Raw genomic sequence first — 26,189 nt, forward strand, 5'->3', positions numbered from 1 at the left:
CATCAGCCTAAATTCCAGATATTGCTAATTTATCTCCTCGCAATCAGTTGAGATAAAGTTAAAGTAATTTAAATTAATCATAGTTCAAGATGTCCTTGCATTCTGAGATAATTCCTCTAATCTTGTGTGATGAGCTTCTAAGTTTCTCCATAATATAAGATGCTATTTTTAAAATGCAGCTCCCAAAGATCTGTCTGTGCCTATAGTCTTTGATTCATGCCTATTTTCTGCAATGATAGTTTTTTTTAATCCCAGTAATGGCTTCAGTTATTATGAGGAACATGTTAGTCTATGTGTGGGTGGTTTGATAATATAAAAGGATTTATGCTAGCAACAGAATTAAGAAAAAAAGAAAAGAAGCCAATTAAAAACAAGGACAATTTGGTTGCCTCTCTTAAACATATTATACCAAAACGTGAAATGAAACTGATATGTATAGTAAAGAGTCACTTCAATATTCAATATTCTTGAATAAGAAACAGGATTATTTTACGCATGCGGGGGTTCTTAAGGTAAAAACTGTCAACATAGTAGAAGAAATTAGAGTTGATCTGCAAAGAATGCAAAGCAAAACAAAATGAAATTTGCAATTGTTCTCAAAACCCTTGGGACTATCTAAGAGAAGACTTCCTGATGAAGAACATGTAATTGTCAGGAAATGAAATGACACCTCAAAATTAGAAAAGTTCTGCATTTTTGTGTTACACTACAGCTTTATGCTGCATTAACTTTAAGGAACCTTAATTCAGCCTACCAAAAAAAAGTTGGTAAAAAAGCACATTTCTAAAAAAGAAATGTCTGCTTAACCTGATTTTATTGGATTTAAATTAAGTCATTCTTAATTAATTTAGTAACTAACCTTGCAAGTGCTAAAAGGAGAAGAGAGAACATATCCTTATCAAATAATGGAATCTCCACTCACCTGCATAGATCAAAACCTGGAAATGCTTGGTTAATTCTTTCCACTACAAAACCTGCCCCCACAATATATTGGGAAGAATCATATGACTTTAGTAACAGAAATACACACACATCCTCTTCTGTTCATGTGAGAAATGTGAAGAGAGCAAAGGTAAAGATTGGTTAGAATTATGATTAGAAAAAAACCTGACTAGGAGTGGGTTTGGGGATTTATGCTATATCCTGATAAATTGAGCAGGTTTGTTTTCTTGTAGTCCAAAGGCAAAGTGGGCCATTTGAGTACAGAAGTGATAGAAACCAATAAATAAATATGACTACTGAATGTATATATACAATCTGGTTCATAGTTTCAAAACACTGAATATTGTACATCTTTTTCTTGTTCTACACAACTCTTACAGTACCCTTACATTTAGTTTTCAACTCTGTCAGGGTTCCAAGTAATAAACCCATAGCAAGCAAAACTCCAAGGTAGATGAATTGCTCAAAGAATAGCTTTGTTGGAGATATCATATTGGCACAGATCTAGTGAAAACCAACTCTGAAGGTTCCCATGGTCCTCACCTAATTAAAAAAGGAAGTTTCCCCTCAACCCCAAACAGTTGGTCACATGGTCCAACCAAGACGCTGTCTGGTTGCTCACTCCTCCTTCCACGGCCAGGTATGAGAATGACAGAAGGAGCACTGCCCTGCACAACCACAAGCTTCTCCAGATTCTTGGTCAGTTTCCTGATTAATTCTCCAGGCTGTCAGTCACTTCTTTTATCAGCTTTTTGGCTTAATTTCAGTTTTGAAACTGTTTGATATATGTTCAGCTTCATACATGACTGTTTTGAGAAGCTGAGTGAGTTTGTTTCTGATTCTTTGCTAACTTAATTGAAACGAAAACAGTGCTATTTCTTTTTATAATGCTGCAGCTCTGAAAAACTTTTGGGAATGATTGCTTTACTCTAGGTCCTGTATCCAAGGTAGACATGACCATCTCCCCATATGAGTTTCAGTGTTCGCTCTGTAGAAATTGTTTAGCAAATACCTCCCACACTCCAGTCATATGCAACCATGATTACAGTTATTGGAAAAAAACACCTGGTTGCAAAAATGGTCTCTTGCTATCCTTTTACCTTCACAGTTGAAGAGGCTTAAATTTAATAAACCTCCCCCCCTCCAAATATGTCATGTTTGCAGCCAGCTTCTTTTTATGCAAACACTGAGAATGTTCTTTCTTTTTGCAAATGGCCAAGCAAATACATGCATCTTGAATTGAAAATCTGGTTGGGAAGTAGCAATTTATTTTGTAAGGAGAATTGTGTTGCTCCAGGATCTGCAGCCAGACATTGGTCTCGATAAAGTGTTTTGCAATGTGCTATTAGTCAGCTGGAGGGCAAGCATTGATTGGCTGTTAGCATGTGCTTAGTGTTCCCAGCATTTTGAGGTTGAGGTTGGCAGAACTGAGGAAAAACAGCAAGTCAGCTTTGAACTGATTTATGAGGAATTGGGGAATGGAAACAATGGTGTGCAAGTCTTCTCAGTTTTGCCTTTCTGAACTGAGCCATCAAGAAACAATTGTAGCTTTTTCTTCCACTTAAAAAATATCAAACATACAAAGAAGGGGAAAATAGTAGACAAAAACAGTAATTCCTAAGCAGTAATTATTCTTTCCATTGGTAAATAAATGCATAAATAAATTATAACAGATCTAGAACACACTCAAATCCTTTCCTCAGCTCAAAGGTGTCCTGTTTACCTTTTATAGATGACATATCTTCACAATTGAATCTCCATTTCATTCCCAGCCAGATGAAATCAGATCATAGTGATCTGGCAGGAAAGTGGGGTTTTCTGTGGAAAAAACATTGAAACTGTCATGGACAAAGTTCCTATTGGGTGTTGCAGGAAGAATTCTTTGGAGGTTGGCAACCTGTGGGGTTTCAGTTGCCCCTTTGCAGGACTTTCCATTCCTCACCCACCCACCAAGTAGCTGATGTGCTTCATTCCTTGGTGCTCATTTCTGTTGCAGCCACTAATAGGGCAGTTCTTTTCTGCTTTGGGTGAAGGGAGGAAATATCAGCTTTGGGGGAGTCTGAATGAGGAATAGTATGGAAATGGTTATGATGCTCTGATGCAGTGTTCTGGATTCAACAGGCCTGTTTTGAAAATAGATTATGTTCAAAATGCCAGAAACTGCTTCGGTTTTGGAAAACCGACTTGCAGAAAACTGTCAGAGTACTCTCAGAATGGCTGGATCAATATAGTCAGGAGCAAAAAAGTATCCCCAGAACAGTACGTTTTGCACATACAGTATGTAATTTGGGACATGGTGGCTCAGTGGCTAAACGCTTAGCTTGTCGATCAGAAAGTTTGGCAGTTTGAATCCCTAGCACTGCGTAACAGAGTAAGCTCCCATTACTTGTCTCAGCTTTTGCCAACTTTGCAGTTCGAAATCATGTAAAAAATGCAAGTAGAAAAATAGGGACCACTTTTGGTAGGAAGGAAACAGCATTCTGTGTACCTTCGGCATTTAGTAATGCCAGACACAAGATCATGGAGATGTCTTTGGACAGTGCTGGTTCTTCGGCTTTGAAATGGAGATGAGCACTGCCCTCTAGTGTTGGGAACAACTAGCACATGTGTGAGGGGAAACTTTACCTTTAATTTTCCCTCTCTTTGTTGGCATTAAAGCAAAGAATATTTTGCTAGATTAAACCTACATATTGATATATACACATTTATCTGAATACTTTGTTTTCCAGGGCGCTGCTCTGGAGAGTCCAAGCAACAGTTAAATACAGCCAATCTGCCCAGAACTGAATTGAAACTTTAAACCACGCCTCTGGTGCTGATTATCTTCAGTTTTTTTCAATTCAGCTAGCCCAGTGGACGCGCTTCGAGTTTCTCTTCAATTCTAGATAGATTGCTTGGACTCTCAATTATATTACTGAAAGGAAAAGATCGTGTTATTTACTTTGGAGCAGGCTTGGGGAGAGAAATTTACTTTAAATCCCGATTTGGCTTCTCTCTCACCCCTTGGTCCCCCCGGTGTCCCGATCTTGCATGGGCCCCGCAGGGTCACAGACAGCTGTTGGGGAAGCATGTGGGTCAGACTGCCGACACCAGTGCCGCCGCAGCAACCCTGCTGCGGGAGGAAATCCCTGCTGAGAGCTCCGTTGTCCTCGTCCGTGCTTTTTACAAGCCGGCGTTCGGTGCGGCCCCTCAGGGCTTTCCTAAGCATTAGCGGCAACTTTAAAACGTCTGGAGAGGCGGCAGGGAGTTCCGACCTCCATTTGGAGCCGCCTGTCTCGTTTTCGATTTCAATTTAACCGCATGCCACAGCTGCTGAGGCCTGACTCATAACAGGAGCCGCGTGGAGACCTCATTGACCGGTCAGACCGGTGATCTGGGCCCCTAGCCTTTCGGACTGAAGCAGCAAGTGCTTGTGGTCGCCTGGATCACAACCCTTACCTTCCTGCAGGCGCTGGGAGCTGGATTTGCTCGTGCCATAACCCTGCCTGGCTGAATCTCTTCCTGCAACCTTCTGTGTCTTTTCCTGAGCATTTTGGCTTGCGGTGGGCTACTGTGAGATGGTGAGTGGAGGTGGTTCCCCACCTGTCTCGTTTAAGCCCTTTATTAACGCAATGGCAGATCAGACCCCAGAAAACCCTGAACCAATGGGGGTTTCCTCCAGAGCCTTCACTAGGCAGGCTGGCAAGGCTGCCAGGGAGGCCATCAGAGGCAACAAACCTTATTCCAAACCCGGGCCTAAGCAGGGATCGGGGCAGGATAAGTACGCCATACGCCGTCAGAAGGCCCTAGAAAAACAATTTTCCAAGGCCCAGCAACAGGCCCAAGCTTCCCAGTTGGTGGACTCTCAGGAATCCTCCGAACAGGTTGCCCTTGCCCATGTTCAACCTATCTCCGATAGTGAGGGGGAAGGCCAGGAATTCTCGCCCACGGCTTCTTTGGCCATGGCAGTTTCACCAGCGGAGAGACTCTGAGTGCTGCTGCTTCCCGCCCTTGTGACAATTAGCTTGGGCATGTCCCTTGCTTGGACTCTTCAGAGCAGCGCCCTGGAAAATGACCATTGTCTTACCTGAAGGGTTGTTTTCAGGGCGCTGCGAAGGAGAGTCCACCACACCCTGAGGTCTGGCTCCGCTGGTGACAGTTCGAACGTTTACGGTTCCAGTTGGTTTGGTTTTCTTATTGACTTTTTTCCATTGTTGGACTTCTCAGCGCGCAACAGTTCCACGTCTTCATTGAAAAAATCTGAAGATAATCCGCACCAGAGGCGTGGTTTAAAGTTTCTATTCAGTTCTGGGCAGATTGGCTGTTTTTAATCCTTGCTTGGACTCTCCTTCGCAGCGCCCTGAAAACGACCCTTCAGATGAGACAATGGTCATTTTAATACAAATGCTGATACAACTGATATAAGGTAACCTCTTAGAAAACTAAGAGATACTTTTTGATCATAACGTTTACTCAAAATTTTGAACATAATTACCCAACTCTACTCAGCTTCTGAATTCAGACAAAACTGAAAAGATATTGACATTTTCTAAAATCTTTAATAGAATAATGCCACTAAATGAACCAGAGCCAGAACCTGCAAGTTTTCATATTAAAAATAATGTATGAATACAAAGTGAGGACAGAATACTTTTTTGTCCTAAATATGTGCTTTATTTTGAGGATATATAAGATCTTCTGCATTAATTATTTTTATATATTATTCAAGGCAGCAATCACACACAATACTCCCAATGTAATTCATTACATTTTGTAAAACAAACAAACAAACAAACAAAAATAACTTTTTTCTTAAATCCAGCAGGTAGTGTCAGTATTTCAAGAGAATTTAGTGTTTGGATGACTTAATATTGAGAAATGTCATCATGGGATGTAGCTAAAGAAACAAAAGCTTTTTCTCCATAATTTGAGAAAAGTTTCTCATATAGTTCTGGCAACTAAAAAAATCTAACTCAAATGGTGCTATGAGCAGTAGCCTTTCTAGTGCTCACAAATTAGAGAGGAAGGTTCGCGAACTTGCATTCAGTGCATGTTTTATTAAACAACACTATAAGGACTTGGAGTTTGTTAAGCAAGTGACATAGAATGATAAAAGGATAATGGGTTTAAATCATTAAAACATCTTCAGCATGGAAAACTGTATGGTGAGTTATCCATCCAAGTGGCAAATAAATGGTCAAACCGACATCTAGTCAAGGAATATTTAAGGGATGACTATAGTCCAAGGCCACCATCCCAACAAACTAACCTTTCTAGGAAGACCGCACTTTATGCCTTGAACTTCCAGACTTGTCATCTTCAATGTTATTTCCTATTGATTAGATAACTGGTCTGTCTGCTGGGCCTCTTTTTCTGTGCAGCATGCCAGAAGAGAGCATTATTGGCTTGATATTCACTGCCAAAAAGATTAGGGTAGCTACTAGTTTAACCCAAGTGATGAAAGATCAGCAGAATGCTACCCTAAAGCTGTCAAAATTGTTTTCTGGATCCTCAGTCTGAATAATTTGTCTTCAGTAAAACCAACCTTTCCTTGACTTACTTCCTTGTCTCCTTTTCTGCCTTTCAGATTTTTGATTACCTTATTAACTAACTGCTTGCCAGCAGACTGATCATCAAAATCCATCAGAGTGTTTTGCTTTACACATAATTCATTGATTTCAGAAATGTGTGCCCCAAATTTTGTAATGATTAAAAACAAAGATAAAGGCATCAACCAGATACATCAGAATAAAGAGATCCAAGAAAAAAATTAAAGACACGTCTGTTTGCAATCCATCTGCAACTTGGAATCACATTTTTCCACATTTTACCTTAAAATAAGATGAAAATGGACGAGGTGTGGAAATAAGTTTCACACCATTGGCATTATTTGAGAAAAGCTCTGGCTTTCGTGACCACTGCTATAGTCCAGAGAGAGAGTTACTCACTGGCTCCCTCTAGAGAAAGTCAGAACAGTTTCCAAACAGGCCTTTTAAATTGCGTTGATCTACTCTAGATGATCACGATTGCTTAGAAGTGTTGTAACGATCAAATAATTTTTTTTATTTCAGCTGAAAAGACTGAGACCCCAGTGAAAGTAGTTTGAGAACTGAAATAATAGCTTTTGCATAACTTGCCATTTTAAGAAACTGGCTAAAATGTTATGCAAATAGCATGGTATGATGATACTATTTTTGTTTCATTTCTTGTTATTAGACAAGATTTAAAAAAATCTGTAAGGTTTCTTTTCTTTTTCCTATGGTCTCCTGATTTTATAATGGAAAACTATCTGAGTGTACAAATGATGCAGAAGGCACCATGCGAAAAATACATTATTTAGAACTACCAGTCTGAGCTGTTTGAGCATTTCCTTTTATAGAATTTAAATAGCCCAGAATAAATGAGGATCTGAATATTAATAAAAAGAAAAACACAGGATCATTATCTGCAAATGCACAAATGCGTATGCATTTATTGATTAATAAAGAGTTACAAGATGGGGTAAGAAGCCCTGATATAGCCTCATTTAGTGTTTGTATGCTTTGTATAATTAAAGACTTGTAGTGATGTATTATGTATGTACTGTACTCTCACCAAGAATTAGGGCTACATCATTCCATGAATCCATCTCTGTACCCCCTTGTATGTATTTGTATAGATGCCAAATAGTACATGTAACTGCTATTATACCAATTATTTTGCCCTTAAAGTATGCCTGAGAAATATGTGTGACTTAGTAACATCTGGATTTTAAGTTGAAGCTAAAAGAAACAGACTGAATGGTCATATCAGGGAGCAGGAATGACAACTACTGTATGTTCTTCTATTTCACATTCTATAACTAGAAATAGAGAGAGCCGGAGAAAATCGCTTAAAGGTTTTGGCTGACAGTAAGCATCACTTTTTCTTCCTGTCTGCAGGGATTCTGATGAAAGACTTTACATTAATAGAGAAAACAGATCTATATGACTGTACATTTTTATTTTTATTTCAGCCAACTATCTAAAGAAACAAATTCAACACAACACATTTTACTGTAATAATCAAATGCAAGTTCATGTTCTTTTCCTCTCACTACTGCTTCGAAGGTTTATGAGTAGCCTATACACACTATTAAATTCTAGACAGTGCTTGTCCCATTTAGTTTTAAACAACTTCTTTGCAATTGATTGGCAGATTGTATGAAATAGAACATCTGGCAACCTTAAGAAAGGTAAACAAGCATTGATGATCCAGCTCTTCCAGTGTTTATTATGTTTTCTAATTCAAAAATATATGTATTTCAGGCCATATTGAAAATATGGAACAGATACAAATCCAAACTGTCCCCAAAAAACCTCTGCGGCTCTCGGTACAAGAGGTATTCTAAGATTATAGACCAGAAATACAAACACAAATGGTTAACATACCATGAGATGCTAACATTTTGTCAAGGGTCATAATAAATAAAATCAAGGTAAGATTTGATGGAAAAGGAACATACTTGTCAATGGTTTTTTTTTAACTTATAGTTATCAGAAACATTTAAAGTGGATAAAAGAATTTATGGTACTGAACGTTAGTGATTTTGAAATAGTTGTGTACACATAATGAGCATGTGATTGCTAACACGCATAAACTTTTGTTGAAATTTGAAACAGAAAAACAAGTTCTCTTCTACCACAAAGAAGATATGAAATCATCTAGCAATCAGGCAGCTCTAGTAAATGATCAATTTTACCTTATATTACCACACTAATCCCCTTTTTAATTATTGGACCCTGTGCATAGCTGTATTTGACTAACTCCCAAGCAACTGGTCAAGAATTAAGAACTGTTTAAATACTATCAACAAGAGAAGATTATAGCATGAGAAAGGGGAAGAATAAATCCTGGCAAACTGCCCAAGCAACCAAAATAGATGACCTACTGGACCTTTCTTTTAAAAAGGTGTCTGAAAATAAAAATATAAGTAATGACAACACTAACATTTGCATTATTACTATACCAAGCCCCGGGCATATGTTGAATTGGACCTTAGCGGAGGATAGTACAGAGGAGCATGCCACTTATAAGAATAACAATTATTTAGACATTTTATATATGCTAATCCCACCCCACCCCATCCCATCCACCCCTACCCCTAGGGCATCTATATACTCAACTTTAGCATTTACTCCAAAAAACTTCCAGGAAGAGATTTCTAAAAATGAGACCACAGAAGTTGTATCTACCATAGGTAAAGCCTGCTGATGGCATGGACAATATTATCAATTTTTGTTTATTTAGTAGAAAGAAAAGCAAAACTGGGATCACTGAAAAATTTCTTGGTGCATTTACTTGCTGATCTTTCCACCCAAAAATTGCTATATCTTGCCAAAGTAAGAAGCCCTACCTGCAAAATGCTCAAGTTGCTGTAACCCAAAAACAGAGATTCTATAACTGAACTGACAGAGGAACGAAATGATAGTTCACAGTTGTATATAAAACTACTACTTTGGACATCATTTTTATTCCCTCAATTTTCTCAGTTTCATTCCTGAGTGGGAAATGAGTAGCATTTACAGTAACCACCTTAAAATGTGAGGCTTTATAATTTCCTCTTATTTCTCCTCAAACTGCCTTCTACTTCCTCCTTTTGTTTTCTCTTGTCACTCAAACAGCTGTCCAATCAATGGTGTTTTCATCAGCCCTTCATTTCTGTTCCTCTTTTCCCTTTAATCCCAGCAGATAAAGAAGGATACTCAATGCTAATGGTGAACCTCCTCCCTTTTTTATTGCCATATTGCTTTATTTTCCTTTATCACTGAAAATAGGAATTTGACTTTAACTTTTGTTGGACTTATTTTTGGCATATTTTCCTATCCCTGATGATTTTCACATTGTCAATCAAAGTTTAAGATTATTTCACATTGAAACTAAGAACTCAATTTTTATGACCGAAACTGGGAAAATATGAACAGTACTTCCTCCTGTTTAATTGAAATACACATTCAAGCTAGTTTTACTGTGAAATCTGCCTTACACATTTTTAGGGTTTTTTTTCCTCCTGCAAAATGGGATTCAGATTTATTCTCAGGGCACCTGCCATTTTCATCTGAATAATTCTTGGTGGTGTTATTTTTGAATGCCATTGAGGTTTTTTTACATATATATTTTTACCACCTGTGAGGTTTTTTGCGCTGAAAAAAATGATCTGCCCAAGTCCTGAGTAAGCCTATTTATTTTACAATAAATGTATAATACATGGATGGTACAGAAATGTGAAATAAAGAAATTCAAGAATGTCTCCTGGTGTCATTGATAGTACCATTGTTTTAGAATAATTGCATGATATGTCATATACAAGAAATCTGATATTGCAAAAAACAATATACTGTTTTTCATTTTACATATCTACCCACAACTCTTCTAGAGGCCTTGGATCTTTACATAGAGATCAAATGAGTTATATAATTATTTTGTTACTTATAGTCCTAAAGTAAGCTTTCTCCCTTGCCATGAACAGATGCCTAGGGGATGAAATTAGTGGTCTGGAGCAATCTTGAATTTCATCCCTCCAGAATGCAAGACTATTTCCTTGTTGAAGACCATACTGCAGGGAAAGTTCTGCTTGTCAGAATGCAAGATGTCAAATGAAGAGTAAGAATTCCCTTTGCAATGAAAACTGATCACAACCAGCTGTAATTAGATTTGTTTATGTCTTCCGCCTTTGAAAATGAGAAAGAATCCTAAAAGCTGCAGCTCAGTGTCTCCCCAAAAATTAATGTCAAGCATTTTTGTTCGGAATCAGAAAAGGATTAGGCGTATGAAGAAAATGAATGATGGAAATAATAATTAAAGTAGAACTAGGTTAAACCTCAACAAATGCATGCTGAGATTTTTTTTACAGTGTTCCAATTGTCATAAATTGGCTGCTTATAACATCAAGGATATAAATAATCTGGATTAATTAACATTATAAAAGGAGCATTCTCAATCCTTTGAGTCTGTAAAGCCATTTTATGAAGTATAATCTTGTTTTGTATTTGGCATCTAAGTATTCTTTTTCTCTCCTTCTCTCCACAACCCCCCCCCCCCCCCCCGGATTGTCTTAAATTTAATGCCTTGAAACAAATAAAGACAGAGAAATATGAGTTAGTGATTTTTTTTCTCTTTTCATAAGAACTGTTGTGAATTATTGCTTTATTCTGTGCAACAAATGCAAATGGGTAATTAGACCTAATATAAAATTAAAAATTATTCAGCCCAAGTAGTTTAGTAGTGAGTGCAGGGAATAATTTTATATGGAAATATCAATATTGTTGAAAAAGAGACTGTCCAAATCTGTCCAAAGCAATCAGAAAAAAAATCAGATTTATAATCATTGCATAAAAATATCCATATGGTTTGAACTTACATTGAAATAATAATTTAAAATAACTGCAGCTTTTGTAAAATATTCTCATTGTTTTAATTATGTCAGACTCTAGCAATTTTTTACATTATATTTTTAGGTAAATTTTAGCATTTTTCCTTCAAAACCAAACATGTTTATTACTACTTTTTCCTTTGCTTTTTATATATGTTCATTCTTACTGTAAAGTAGTTTTCTAATATAGTTGAACTTTGAACTATCATTAGAAAGAAGTTTTGAATAGATGTGTTTCTTAAAAGTCATTGCTTGCTCAAATTTTTTAATGTCTAGCTTGAATGAAAATACTCTAGGGGTAATTCATCACATTTTAATGCTATATGTCTGTGATGGTGAACCTATGGCACGCATGCCAGAGGTGGCATGCAGAGCCCTTTCTGTGGAGGACCATCACCCCAGCTGAGCCATCTGATCGTCAGGTTTCTGATGCACGTATGCGCGCTAGCCATCTGTTCGTTGGGTTTCTGGTACTCTTGCGCGCACACCTTCCAGTTTGGACACTCTGTGCCTAAAAGGTTCACCATCACTGCTGTATGATGCCTTTCTACTATAGATGAACTTGGAGATGAACTTTCCAAATCTATTGCTTCTCTTTGGAGGTGATCTCTGATCGCACAAATAAGCTCACTGGAAATTTAGAGCTTTTTCTCATGTTAAATTATTTTCTAATAGGTGGGATTAGTAAAGAGAACTGTGCTAGTTCTTTCATCTGTAACAATGGTGAGTGCTGACCATAATGAGCTAGGAGAAAATTTCATCTTTGAGGGATGCAAAATAAATGTATAGCTTTATGATTTATGCACATTCAGCATCATACATGAAGTCAATGTGAAAAAGAAACTTATTCAGGATTCTTTTATGAGATGTCTGCTTGGTAGCTCATAGATCTAAATAAAGCAATGAATAGCAACCATGAATGTTGGAATGCACATAAAGCCTCCATCCCATCCCAATAAATCTGGGCTAATCCCAGAAACAGATGTAAGGTGTACATGAAACATATTCTTGAAATGCTAAACTATGTAAACTAACAGCCTCTCCCACAATTAAGACCAGGTTTTCTGGCAGTCTTACTAGTCCACTCTACATATTGTCTATCCTTTTCAAATTATAGACTTGTTGCCAGCATGGCATTGAATGGGTTGTTAAAAGTAACTTGTCATTCTCTGTGCCAGTGTTTCTCACCCTTGGCTAGTTTAAAGTATGTGGATTTCAATAGGTTATGCTAAGGACCACCTTTTTCCAAGTTTCTTTACTCACTCATTTCAATCTAGCAGATTGGCAGCCAAAGAGTGTTGGAATAGATGAGTAAATAAGAATAAGTCAGTTAGAGTTAAGGAAAACGGCTATAAAGTGATATGGAGGTGGTACCTAACACCATGTAAATTAAATCAAATAGATGTTAAATATACAAATATTTGTTGGAGGTGCAAGAAAGGTTGGAATATATAAACGTGGTGGGATTGTGACTGCACAAAAATATGCGACTTGGTGTTCAGGGAAATCAGAACACTTTTGAATGTAAATTTAGATATGTTACTGAGGATTGCATTATTGTTGCTGGTGGAAAAACAGGATATAAATGAAACGAAAAAGGAATTGATTGTAAATTTGATAATGGCAGGTAGATTGATGATGGCTAAATATTGGGGATGAAATTGGGATATTCAAAGAAATGAATGGTACAATGAAATTTGGAGTATGGCAACAAATGATAAATTAACAACAGAAATTAAATTTTAAAAAAGGGTGATTAAACAATTATAATGAAATATGGGGTGATTTTATAAAGAGAGGAGTGGTGGGAAAAACTTACTCAAGAATATATGTTGTTTTGGAGGGAATAAGGGCACAATTGGAATATATTGTGTATCTTTTAGTTGTTATAGAAGAAGAAATATAATAAAAATGGTCGCAGGTGTGTGCCCTGTAACATTTGTATTTTTTTATTTTATTTTTTCTTTTTATACTTGTATTTATATGTATTATCTTTGTATTATTTGTATTCAAGATTTTTTAAAAAATTAAGAGTGTTGGCTGACAGTAGCCCCTTCTCTGTGGAATATCCTCCCATCAGAAATTACAGTGGCCCCAACGCTGTTAGCCTTTCATATCGCTCTACAAACCTGGCTGTGTAGCCAAGCCCCAGGTGCTAAACTCACTGAGGGCCCCACTTTCTGGCTTCATTGTTAACTGACCAATTAATGCTACTGTATATATTTAACTTGAGTGCTTTTTATAGTTTTAATTGTAGTGTCTTTTTTCGGAGTGGTAAGCTGCCCAGAGTCATTGATTGAGATGGGCAGGTATAAACATTGAATAAATAAATAAACACTCTCAATTCACCAACCAGCATCCTGGCTGAGAAATTCTGAGGAGTGAAGTCCTTATATCATAAACTTGCCAAGGCTGAAAAACACAGTTCTGTTTTCAGAGGTTTTGGTGATAGGCTATGTTTGCCTTTTAATGGGGAGATGGTCAAATAGTCCTTCCTCTCTACTATTTCAGTTAGGCTATGTCTGAGACTAACTTCAGCTTTCCAGGCAATGCAAAAATATATATTTTGTTGAGTCAACATTGGGATAGAAAGATTACAGCCCAAATTTTTATCACTTTGCTAGTCAGGGTATTGTGTGACATTGTGTGGTGTGGTTAAACATACAGATATACCCAGACAATTTTGAAATTCCAGTGAATGTAGCATGTGACTTTCTATTATAAAAATAGTGTATATTCTATGTGTTTATGTAATGTGAAAGTCACTGAAAATGTTATTGCTACAAAGCATTACAACTTGTCACAGACTTGCCAACTACTCACTTTCTTACCTTAAAATAAAGCATTTTACTTTAAAGAAAAATCTGGTTGAGATACAAAAAGGCCTCTGATAAAATCAACACAAGGATCTGATTAAACAGGCATAGATAATAACTATCATGACAATACCAGTGTGCTAAATATATGACTTAGTACAGATGGGAGAGTGGGCTCTGTATGCCAGCTGTATGGGGGTGTATATAAAGCAGTCACAGTTCAGTTTTTTCACTGTGCATATTTTTTTTCTAAGAAATAGTAACAACTCTGTATCATGATTTAATATTGCCAGATATAGGAAATAGTTACTTCTGCACGAGATGTCTTGGTTAACAAGATGCAGTGATACTGCAAAATAGCTGAAACTGGAATAGGATTAAGGTTATTTTGTGCCTGATTCTGCATTTCTTAAAGAAACAAAGTGAACTCAGTATGTGGTTCAGTATACTCAGTTCTGCTTTAAAATAATAATTAAGTCGAATAGAGGATTTAGTTATTTTAGTTCAGTTAAATTCATAATTTTTCTGAAGCAGCAGATGGAAACTGTCAATGGGGAGGTTTCTTTGTCACCTTTCTGCTGTTGCTTCCCTAAGGAGCATGACACAACAGCACATGGCCCAGTGGTACATGTTCAGCCGGTTCGATCCAGTTTGGGTGAACCGGTAGTGGTGGCGTCATTAGACTCTGCCCATCCATCTGGACATCATCACATCCCATTTTTTATGCTCTACGCATGCACGGAGGTGGCACTTGCAAATGAAGCATGCGCACGTGCTCACATTTGCAAACTGGTAGCAAAGGAAAGTTGATTTCACCCCTGACATGCCAATAATATTTCAGAGTTGAGGTAACAGCCCTACATTATTACTCAGCCAACATTACTGAAAGTGCTTTGATTCTGTGACTCTTACCAGTTTACTGCTGAAATTGTATGGCAGTTGAATGATGGAAACAAGACTTCTCCTTGTATTGTTGCTCAAACAGAACTTAAAATCTGTGAATTGGCATTTATTGCCTTATGTGATGAAAAGAAAGAAATAGGAGCAGGGAAGCAATTCATAAATATTATAATTAATTAAAAATGCAAGTGTGTTTGTGTTTGCATCCAAATCTTCTGTTGTTGTTGCTTTTAAATTTAAATATAAAATAGCTCACATTTTGTTCTTTGCTATCCAAGAAAACTATTAATTTAGCAATTATAGTGTGTCTTGTGGACAGTTATTGTTTTTTTTTCTCAGAATCATCACACTGTTGTTTTTTTCTTTGTTTAAAAAGCATTAGTTTTTCATCTACCATCCTCCAGTGACAAACTGCAATGACTTTGGAAGCTTCTCCCAAATTTGTGAGAAGTTTATGCTGTGTGAAAGAACTGGTACTGGGAAGAGGAGAAAAAGAGCAAGAATGCTTCTGGCATTATGAATCTATTTGTGTGTTTCTTTGGATCAAAGTTCATTAACTTTGTCTGGCTTCTTGAACATTCACAATTCTTAGGATCCGAATCAATGAAGCAGTCCTTGAGAATGCTGGGGATATGGCCAAATAAAAACCACTTGTGTAATCTATTTATCTAATACACAGATTAAAAAGAAAACATTTTGAAAATGAAGTAAGGCAGCTTTGGTGACTTTGGTCTAATTGCTTTCACTCAGTCTTAGGAAAAAAGCAATGGCAAACCAGTGCTGAAAACCTTGCCAAGAACTAATCCAGGCAGTTGCCAGGAATCAACACTACTATAAAAGAAAAAAGATTTTTCCTATCAGGAACTGGAAGGGAAACTGACATAGCTCTTATGAATTTCAACTGCTTAAAAATAAAATAGATTTACAATGTCATTCTTCCATTAGTAAATTGAAGAAGGAGTCCTGGAGGAGGGAGACAGGAAAGAAGGAAACTCAGACTTTCATTTAGAAAATAAATGAATAAGGTAGAGTTATTTCTATAGGTGATGGGATAATAATTCACGATCCAGCCTCTCAGTTTTTGGCTATAAACATATTTAAACAGAGAGAAAAAAAGAATTAGAATATTTGTACCTTATTGTAATCATACTGTGAGACTTTCCTTCTAAATGGAGTCCTCAGCATTTGTTCTCCATTTGCAAAGGGAGGGTACTTAATCCCCCCCCCCAGAAATATCTACACAATTGGCCACTTGAGAAGAGGTATTCTGCTTTTGTAGGCTGTATCATAATGTAGATTGTTACCATCATAAGTTCCCTGCACAGAGCACTAAGCTAATGATTTGAAAATGCCTCTTGTGTTCAACCCAAATTATATTAAACAAGTTCCATGTTATAGTTTTCTTTGCCTTTTTCAAAAGAGATTTCTTCTGAAATTCAGAAGTAAAAATTCCATTTTTAAAAAAAAAATGTATGGTAACATTTCCTAATTAATGCAGAATATGCTTTCACAAATCAATTTCTATGTTGGCATAAGTGCTGATGGTTTCCTGGAAGCTCTCCAAAACAAACTGTTTCTTTACAGGGCTGATGTTGTGAATTCCAATAAATACATTCTTATTTCTGACAAAATTCTTTTTTAAAGCCTTTTGATTTTAAAAGAGTGAACTTGACATTTTATCAGTGAAATTGTAAAAAGAATATGTGAGGAGAAGAGGGGGTTACTGTTGTGTTTGAGGGTTGTTCAGGGCAGCAATCAGAGGCAAAATAGTGTATGAGTCATTTCCCACAGGCAGTAATCATCCAATGCCAGAGCCAAAAGAACAAAGGCAACACCAGGAGAATCAAAGGACTAAAACTAGGCAGATGATGCCGCACTGTGGATAAAGGACTGTAATCCAACACATCAGTGAGCTGGTTACTGGGAGGCATTTACTAAGCAGCAGGATATCAGATTTTCCAACATTGGTCAATTCTCAGCTAAATGCTGGTATATCTTTTCTCTACAAAGACTCATTCTGCCCCAACTATAAACAATAATGACTATTCAGGAATAAAATATTATTTCTGAATGGACTCATTACTTGTAAGAAAAGTAACTTGGTGTCTGCAAGCATTCCTGTGGCCAGTCCTTGAATTTTCAGGTGCCTGGATTCTCTAAAGCAGTCCTGCTCTAATCTAATTCTTAGAATCAAGCATGACAATGTTGCCAATTTGGTTCAACAGATTAACAGAGTTGGAAGGGACCTTATAGGTCATCTAGTCCAACCCCCATTTTAAGCAGGAGACCCTACACCATTTCCAACAAATGGCAGTCCAATCTCTTCTTGAAAGTCTCAAGTGATGAAGCTCCCATAACTTCTGAAGGCAAGCTGTTCCATTGGTTGATTGTTCTCACTGTCAGAAAGTTCCTCCTTATTTCTAAGTCAAATCTCTCCTTGGTCAGTTGCCATCTATTATTCCTTGTCTGGCCTTCAGGTGCTTTGGAAAATAGCTTGACCCTCTCCTCTCTGTGACAGCCCCTCAAATATTGGAACACTGCTATCATGTCTCCCCTGGTCCTTCTTTACATATCTTTACCTTTACAGATCTTACCCCTAGACCTAAAGGCCCATGAACCTAGTTCCTTTCAGAGGTTCTTTAAAACAGCTGTCTCTCTGAGATTTGGTAGTTTGATTTGTCCTTCTGCGAAAATGCCTTCACCAAATGCATTACAGAAACTTTCAAGGGCACTGGAAACCATGGGTATATTATTCAGAGCAGTTGTATGCTACATTTTCCTTATATATAGATAATAGTAAAGCAAAATAAACATACTAAGACATGTCACCATCTGAAACAATGCCCCAAAAGCACAAGGAGGAGAGAGGAAGTCTAAGAATTGACCAGAGTTCATTAGCCAGGCTGAAACAGTCTTTGATCTTAGAAGTCTTACTGTAGTCAGAGAGAGAGACAGGGAGACAGAGATGCTTTTTAAACACTGAAGTCATTCCATAACCTCAGAGTAATTGAGGTTTGAACAATTGCTTCTGATAGCCATTTGTCTTCAGAAATGAAGGTACTTTAGACTAATCCCCAATCCACTAAATGTAGCTGGAAGAACAAATGTCAAACTTTTGGCAGTTTACTTCAACAAAAAATAAGATTCAGAGTTTCTTTTAACAAGATTTACTGAGGAAGGACAGGACAAAATTACAGAAATCTCAGCAATATGATTGTTGGCAGTTTAGAATCTAATTCACCACTGGATTGATAAGATATTTTTTTCAGTCTTTAACTCCTTATTTCTTTGTGAGATGATAAGATAGCTGTTCTTTAACCAGTAAGTAGGGAATATCCAAGTGATCAATTTGTAAATTTCTCAGACTCAGAACATACTATTACAATATGTGAATTTCATAAATACGTTTACTGTGAATAGAGGTTAGTAGTGTTAGAATTAGAAAAGGTATTTGTTGTATTGTTTTCTATAGTCCAAAACTTCTAAGCAGTTTGGGTGTCAGCAAGTATGAGAACAAAACTCTGAAAATTAGATAAGATACTGCTAGTAGAATTGCCCACTGTAGGATAAAAGAACCCCCTTTTAAAATTGAGGTTTAATATTTACCCTTTCTGGATTTTATTATGCTCTTGCTAGCCCAGGAGAATAGATCTTAGAAAAACCTCCATTGACAGTGAAACTTTCAAAAAGACTTTTGTGAGGCATTAGCCTTAAAATATGATAGTCGGGGGTGTCAAACTGGCAGCCCGCAGGCCAGCTGTGTCACACGCAGGCCACACCAACCCTAGCTCCGTGAATGGGAAAAATGTCATGAAATGTCATGTGACAGCAACATGACGCTGAAAGTTTGACATTAGTGTGATAGATGAAGCACTATTTTTTTTAAAGTAGTTCTTTATTCTGAACTAATTCTGAAAGTTAACCATGGGTTTAGTTGCCACTGACATCTGTGTGTGTAGTGTGTGTGTGTAGTTTGTATACAGTATGAGTCAGTATTCTTCAGAATAATCAATTCAAAATACAAACTATTAATTTTAACAATTCATCTTTATGTGAAAATTATCATCGAGAGGAAAAAGGGTAAAATATGATAGAAGTGAAGAAGCAAAGTTTATGGATAGTAATAGTATGATAGTGAAATCATTATAAAGTTATGTGCACAGGAATATGGCCACAGCTTCTTTGTGAATAATCTGGTGGCATTCCTCCCTAGTAAATGGTTTCAAGATATTGATTATAAAGTGAAATTAGCTAGCTGAGTGTGATAGGAACAAACCCAAAAGCTGAATCAATTAATGATTTATTTTTGTGGAGTCAACAAAAACACTATGTTTGATTTAATATCCTTAATAACAAAAGATCAATGCCAGTAGAACAAGGTGAATGTTATAGATAAGATGACATCATCAAAACAACTTTGATGGAACTAAAAAAAATGGGTAATATAATTCATCAGACGAAGGGCAGTTCTGAACATTATGTAAAGAACATATAAATACAACTTCAAATGCTCAGATTTTTAACATATTAATTGAGAGAATAGAAAAAAATGAGTCATGTGCATTTGGAAGTAATCTGTGTAGTCTTCTTCATACACTATTTTTATTTCTGTAAAATTATTATTCCTTTTTCCCCACCAAAGAGGAGGTATTTTTAAAATGTAAAAAAAGCATAAACTCAACAAGAATCCATAACTAAAACTATTTTTCAAATTAAAAGCAACATCTGAAAAATAAGGCAGATTCCATATTAGCAATCAATAAATTCATTTAGGCTTAAGAGAAAAAATGGTGGTTTAACAAGAATAGCCTTCACTTGCTGATAGGAGCCAAATAAAGAAAATAGCTTAATCTCCTGGTGGAGGGAACTACAATCGTAGATGTAAATAGTTCAAGTAATCATAGGTGTATTTATTTCTAGTTGACTTTAGGCTGCTGACTTAAAAGCCTTTACATGTCCCTAAACTTAAATATCTTCAAGATTGCCTAATCCCAATTGTATGTACCTGCACAGAAAGTTCCGCTATGTAAGCTTTTTTCCATATCCCTTATCTTTATGGATGTCACTAACATGGATGTTAGGAATGAATCTTCTCAATTCTTCTTCCATTCCTTCTATGGACCAGCATTTTACCAGAAATCTGAAAGGCCTTTTTTGTTTTTAGGAAGTCCATTAGAACTTGGATATTTGAAGAAGCTTTTCAAGGTGAAATCTTTTATAGGGTTATTTCTACCATTGGGATATACTGTACATCTTATATAATTAATACTATTGTGCGTGTGTAGATATATGTTGGTTTTCATATTGTAACTTTGTTTTATTTAATCTGATTTACAGGGTTGTCAGTGATCAGAATAGCATATAAGCCTAATAAATAAGTAAACTAAGTAGTATAAAGGGCAGCAGCCATTGAGTCTTGTAAGTTAAATGTTAAGGATGGCTTTTGAATTACTACCTCTTCAAATAAGTCTTTTTATTTGTATTGAAATGTTTGATATTTTTATGTATTTTAAACTGTTTGATTAGTTTTCTTTTATTTCTGATAATCACCTTGCTTATTTAGTTTACTAGAAAGGGTAGATGTAATGAATGGTGTCAGCATTCCAAACATCATCCAAAATTAAATCAGAGTCCAAGGCAGAGCTTTCCTCAAAATTCCAATGTATTAATAGAGACATGTTGGCACATCTGTGGAAACCCAAATCTGAAAGTTTCCTGGGGTTTCCCACCCAGTTGAAAGTTTATGATCTTGCCCCCACACCCACAAGTCCACCACATGGTCCAATCTTACACTGCCACGCTGGCAGTTCCATCCATCCAGTTCCTGTCAGGCTCAGAGGTGTAGAGAACAAAAGATGACCTTGGTTTTCTAGAAAGGAATTTTATTTTGACATAAATACATTCTACTCCTTACTATTCCCCCTCCCAATTCCCTACTAATGAAACAGCATAGCAAAATAATAGAGAGTGTGGCAGGCCAAAGATCCAGCAAGGAATATGACTGCAGGCCTGACAAATGGACAATTTAAGGAGGCTGGATTTTCTGCTGAAAACATAGTTTCTTTCTTAAATTGCTCTTTCCTAAAGTTGCACTGAGGAAAGAGGCACACTAATATTACATAGAGTATTGTATTGTATTACAAATATTGAAGATCGCTTTTTTACTTTTTGAGCTCTGGAATTCTTTGGCATCATTACTTTAAAAAAACAGGCCAATTTAAATTATTATAAAACATAGTATCAATTGTTGGCACCAATCAGTTGTTTTCTGCTTTCTTGATCACAGAATCCCTGTTGTTTTTTTACATATGTCTGAAATCGTGCTTGGACATGAACTATTAGATCAACAATTAAAATACCAATTGTGATTTTAACAAAATGGCACTATTAAATAATAATAATAATAATAATAATAGTAATAGTAATAGTAATAATAATAATAATAATAATAATAATAATAATAATAATAATAATAATAATAATAATAATAATAATATTTAATGCTTCTAGACCGCCCCCTCTCCCGCAAGGGACTCGGGGCGGTGTACAGTTCATACAAAATATAACAGGATACAATAAGATTAAATTAAATATGTACAGTTGACAATTGACATGGAGGAGGTTAAAATGTAGTTAAAAGAACTGTACAAAGCAGATATAAAATAAATTCAAACCCCTAAAAACAAATACAGTAAATTAAAAAACCCCTAAAATAACCAGATATAATACATTTGCCAGGAGGGACAGTTGAATTATGCCAATCTTTAATAAATAAAGATTGTGTGTTATAAAGGAATCATTGCTTTCAATAATAGTACCAGTGAATTTGTAGGCTAACGTGATTTAGGGGAAACAGCCTGTTTAAATTATGGTGTGAATAAAATCTGTTCAGCTTCCAGTAATCATGAAGGGCTTCTTTTGAAAAGAAGCAATGCCTAAAAATGAAGCAATGACAGTGTAAATGTACCCATTTTGCTGAGATAGACCTTCACATAATCAGATACATGATCACTATGTTGTCAACATGGTCTCCTTGCAATCACTTTGTGATCTCACTGAAGCTACAGCACTGGTGCCATATCTGCCTTTAATTGAAGCTGTCAAGCTGTCTTTGGTCCCCGGATGGTGGAAGGAAAGGGTTGATAGCTGTGGCTCTGTGCCTTGAAGCCTTTAGGGCTCTGGGTTCTTATCTGTGCCACTGTTTTATTTTAAGAACTATTAATGGAAGCCTGGGTAAAGTTGAGTGCCAAGGCTGAGCAGAGAAATGACTGCATGCCACATGGCAAGTCAAATATGTTCACTGTGTCTAGTTGCTCGGATACAGAGATTTAGAATTTGGAACTCTGGATGCTGTTCTACACATAATGTGGTAAGTCACTGATACTGATTTGAGCCTTGCCCTCTAAAATCATGAATATAGATTATTGACACATCTGACACCAATGTCAAAATCTCTGGTATTAGTATTTCTTCCTCCTCTGCTCCCAAAGTTCCTTTGAACTCAACCTGAAATTCCAGGACTTAATGAAGCTCTTAAATCCATTTTATAGCCCCCAAAAGTCCTCCTGATCCAGCTGCCTAAAATTTGTACTTTTAATATCTCACAATTTTGAAGCATAGAACACAAAAGGAAAAAAAATAAAGTAACACATAAAATAGATTTGCTATAGACATAAATGAAAACAAGAGAAGTTTTTAAACTCTTCCCATAAATATAGAGTAAGCAGTTCCCACCAACATGTGTGTAATGGCTGTAACCAACTCTTAAATTTCAGCCTCCATCCCATCAGTTGCCTACTCCTGTTTTAACTGGAAATACCTTTGTTCAGTCCTAAAGTTTTAAAAGAAAACAAAAACAAATGCTCCTCTTTTCTTTTGTTACTTCCCCTGTAATAAGATCTTTTGTGAAATCCTGAATATTTTCTTTGAACCTAAGAGTTTAGAAACAATTTGAATGCTCTACAGAGACACTATTTTGTGATGGAAACTTTCCTGGGGATACAAGGGATCAAAATAGAGTAAATTCAGCTGGTTCCCTGCCTGTGTTTATAAACATTTGCAAGCAGTTGGAAATAGCTGTACCAAAAGATTTTAATTTAATGCCACACACAATTTAGCTTTGACAGAAAAAGAAACTCCAGAACATTTTAAAATATGTGAGAACAAAAGCTATAAGGTAACAGAAATGCCCTATTCATATCAAATAAAACAATGTTGGTATTTTTCTAAAATATATCTTATAGACCAGAAAATGCATAATCGAGAGTGTAGTATAAACTATTACTTTTATATGGTGTTTAGAATGTTAAAATAATTTATTAATTGGTGAAATGACTTTCAGGTGAAACAATGTGTGTATGTTGATGTTTTTCCAGTCATACTCCTAGTTTCTTCAGAGCACAACTAAAGGGGAACTTAGTAAAAGATGCCATATCCTTTTGTTCAATGGAATAGAATAGAATGCCCTCAACCAATTGCTACCCGCTATATAGATGACAGAATTACAGCGATTAGTTAAAGAGTGGCCGTGGGTATTCTACACCACTAAATATAAACAAAATATGATCTTTTGCCAAGTTCAGTTTTAGACCTGTTTGGAAGAAACTAGCTGTATGACTAGCAAAATGTCAACATATATTCATTGCCTTACATCAGTGATGGCGAACCTATGGCACGCGTGCCACAGGTGGCACGCAGAGCCATTTGTCAGGGCATGCGAGGCGCTGCCCTGTCAGCTGGCCAGCGCGCATGCGTGCGCTGGCCAGCTGAGTTCACCATTTTTAAAAGCCATTTTTCGCCCTCCCCAGGCTCCAGAGGCTTTATAGGAGCCTGGGGAGGGCGAAAACAGCCCCCCCTGCCCGCCCCGGAGGCTTCAGGGACCATCTGGAGGCTTGCAGTTTGCACAGAGGGTCGTTTTAAGCGCTCCGAAGGCTTCAGGGAAGCCTCCGGACGATCCCTGAAGCCTCCGGAGGGCCTCCGGGGGGACAGGGAGGCTCTTTTCGCCCTCCCCAGGCTCTTATAAAGCCCCTGGAGCCTGGGGAGGGCAAAAAAAGCATGTAAAAATGGGAGGTCACGCCCTTTGTGCGTGCATGCGCACTGGGGGTCGCACATTGCATTATGGGTGCGGCACGCGCACACGACCCCCCTGCGCTCCCCCCACTTGTGGCACGCGAGCCAAAAAAGGTTCGCCATCGCTGCCTTACATGGTATTAACAAGAAGTGATGAAAATCTTCACTCTCTAATATATATTCTCTCTCTCTCTTCCCTCCCTCCCTCCTTCCCTGTGGGTGTGCCTGTGTAACAGGTGACTAAAAGGCATAGCTTACCTAATAAAACAATTGTGTAACAAGTTGGGGTATAATCTCTTTGTAAGTCTGTACATTTATAATATTTATAAAAAGGTGAAACAAGTAGCACTTTCTGAACTTTCTAAGAGTAAATAGCAAGATATTGTGATAAAAATGTGAGACACAAGCGAGACAGGTTTTCTCTTGTGGAAACTTCATTTAATTAAACAGAATCTCTGTATAAGCATAATACTGTACTGCTTTTAATTTCATTTCAATAATCCTAAAACAGATCTGCTCCATAAATTCATACCAGAAAAAAATGCTGCCTATAAACTGAGGTTATTCAAATTGTATGCATGACTTTTATATTTATTTTTATATATAGTTGACTAATGATGTATTTTAACCAATATTCAATAATTATTTTACCTTCTAGAATTACGCTTGATTAGAGATATTCTAAGTTGTGATATCTAATAAGTTAAGAGTTACAATTGTGTGAAATCAAAGACATTAAATATTTGAATATATGTGTTATTTTACAAACACAACTTTTGAATTCAGTATATTCTTTGTTGCACACTTTTTCAGATGACGGTTGCGGCTGGTACGAGCATTGAGAATAACATTCAAAGGACCATATCCTGCCCTAATGTATGTTTTGCATATCTTAGATTCTTATCTTCTTTTAATGCAAAATTTCATTTATGTGAATTTGCTGTTGTCACCACAACATTATATTCATTTCCAACATATGTTACATATTTTACTACAAGTAGGGTTTCATTAAGGCTTACAAGAAGAGTTTCTGGTTACACACCATAGTTTTAAGTTGCTTTCTCCCAGTTCTGTGTTATTTCAAATAGTAGTTTATCTATCCTCTTGGGTCAGATTATTCAAAGGGCTAATGTTATTAACCCTGAATCATATGCTTGTAGTACTATATATCACCCCACAGTTCACTACTACTCAAGAAATATCCTCCTACACTTAAATTTACACTTTGCAACAAGAATTACAAATTGGTCAAATCTGGAAAGTAAATTAAAAAGAACAAAACAAGAAAATATAGCCATATACTCCTCACAAACTATATATGTATAACACAGTTGTTTAAAAAATGATTCAAGACAGCCATACGTGCTTCTCCTAACTGTGCAGCTGTATTGTCTTAATTAACAATACAATTTTATTTGGGTCAACATGGAAATCAGTTCATTTGGGTTAGATAGAGTTTATGCTCATATAAATTGTTACAAGAATATAGCATAAGTGATTCTGAAAGCTGAATAGCATGATGATAAAAGGCACAGGATTACTGATTGATCTAATGAAAATACTGATGTCTATCATGCCAATATAACATTTTAAAAATAAAGATAGTGAAAATGGCTAAAATTTACTTATCAAACAATTTGTATAGTTACACAGATATATGTATAGTTACACAGTCATATATACATGTACACATATATGTATATACAAACACACAGAGAGACAGAGAGAGAGAGAGTATAAATACACACATATGCCTTGTTTCACAGTATGTATTTTTGTTGTATTTTTATAATTTTACCAGAATCATTATAATAGAAAAGCTTTATTTATTTGTTTATTAATTAATTAATTGCAAAGTCCAGAGTCATCCACCCTCTCTTTCTTTATTAGATTGCCTCTGTTAGGCTGTTTTATTATCATACAGGAAGTCCTTGCTTACCAACTGCGTCATTTAGTGACCATTCAACGTTACAATGGTGTAAAAAAAAAACAACTTTCCAATGAATCATTTCATTTAAGACAATCCCAGAATTGCCACTCAGGCACTTCAAAAAAAGCATGCATTTACAACCATCACAGTATTCCACTGTCAT

The 26,189-nt window shown here is 36.5% G+C and overlaps 1 protein-coding gene across 3 annotated transcripts in view; it reads left to right on the top strand.

The window, feature by feature from the left end:
* PPFIA2 (PTPRF interacting protein alpha 2) overlaps positions 1 to 26,189 on the top strand; it is a 232,043-nt gene that overhangs the window by 82,946 nt on the left and 122,908 nt on the right. For all 3 annotated transcript variants that reach the window (XM_081956679.1, XM_081956680.1, XM_081956681.1), the window contains exon 3: positions 24,910 to 24,972. In XM_081956679.1, the coding sequence (XP_081812805.1) occupies positions 24,910 to 24,972 (63 nt within the window). The remainder of the gene's footprint in view (positions 1 to 24,909; positions 24,973 to 26,189) is intronic.

Source organism: Natrix helvetica (assembly GCF_964273705.1).
Source record: "Natrix helvetica genome assembly, chromosome: 6".
Classification (NCBI taxonomy): Eukaryota; Metazoa; Chordata; class Lepidosauria; order Squamata; family Natricidae; genus Natrix; species Natrix helvetica.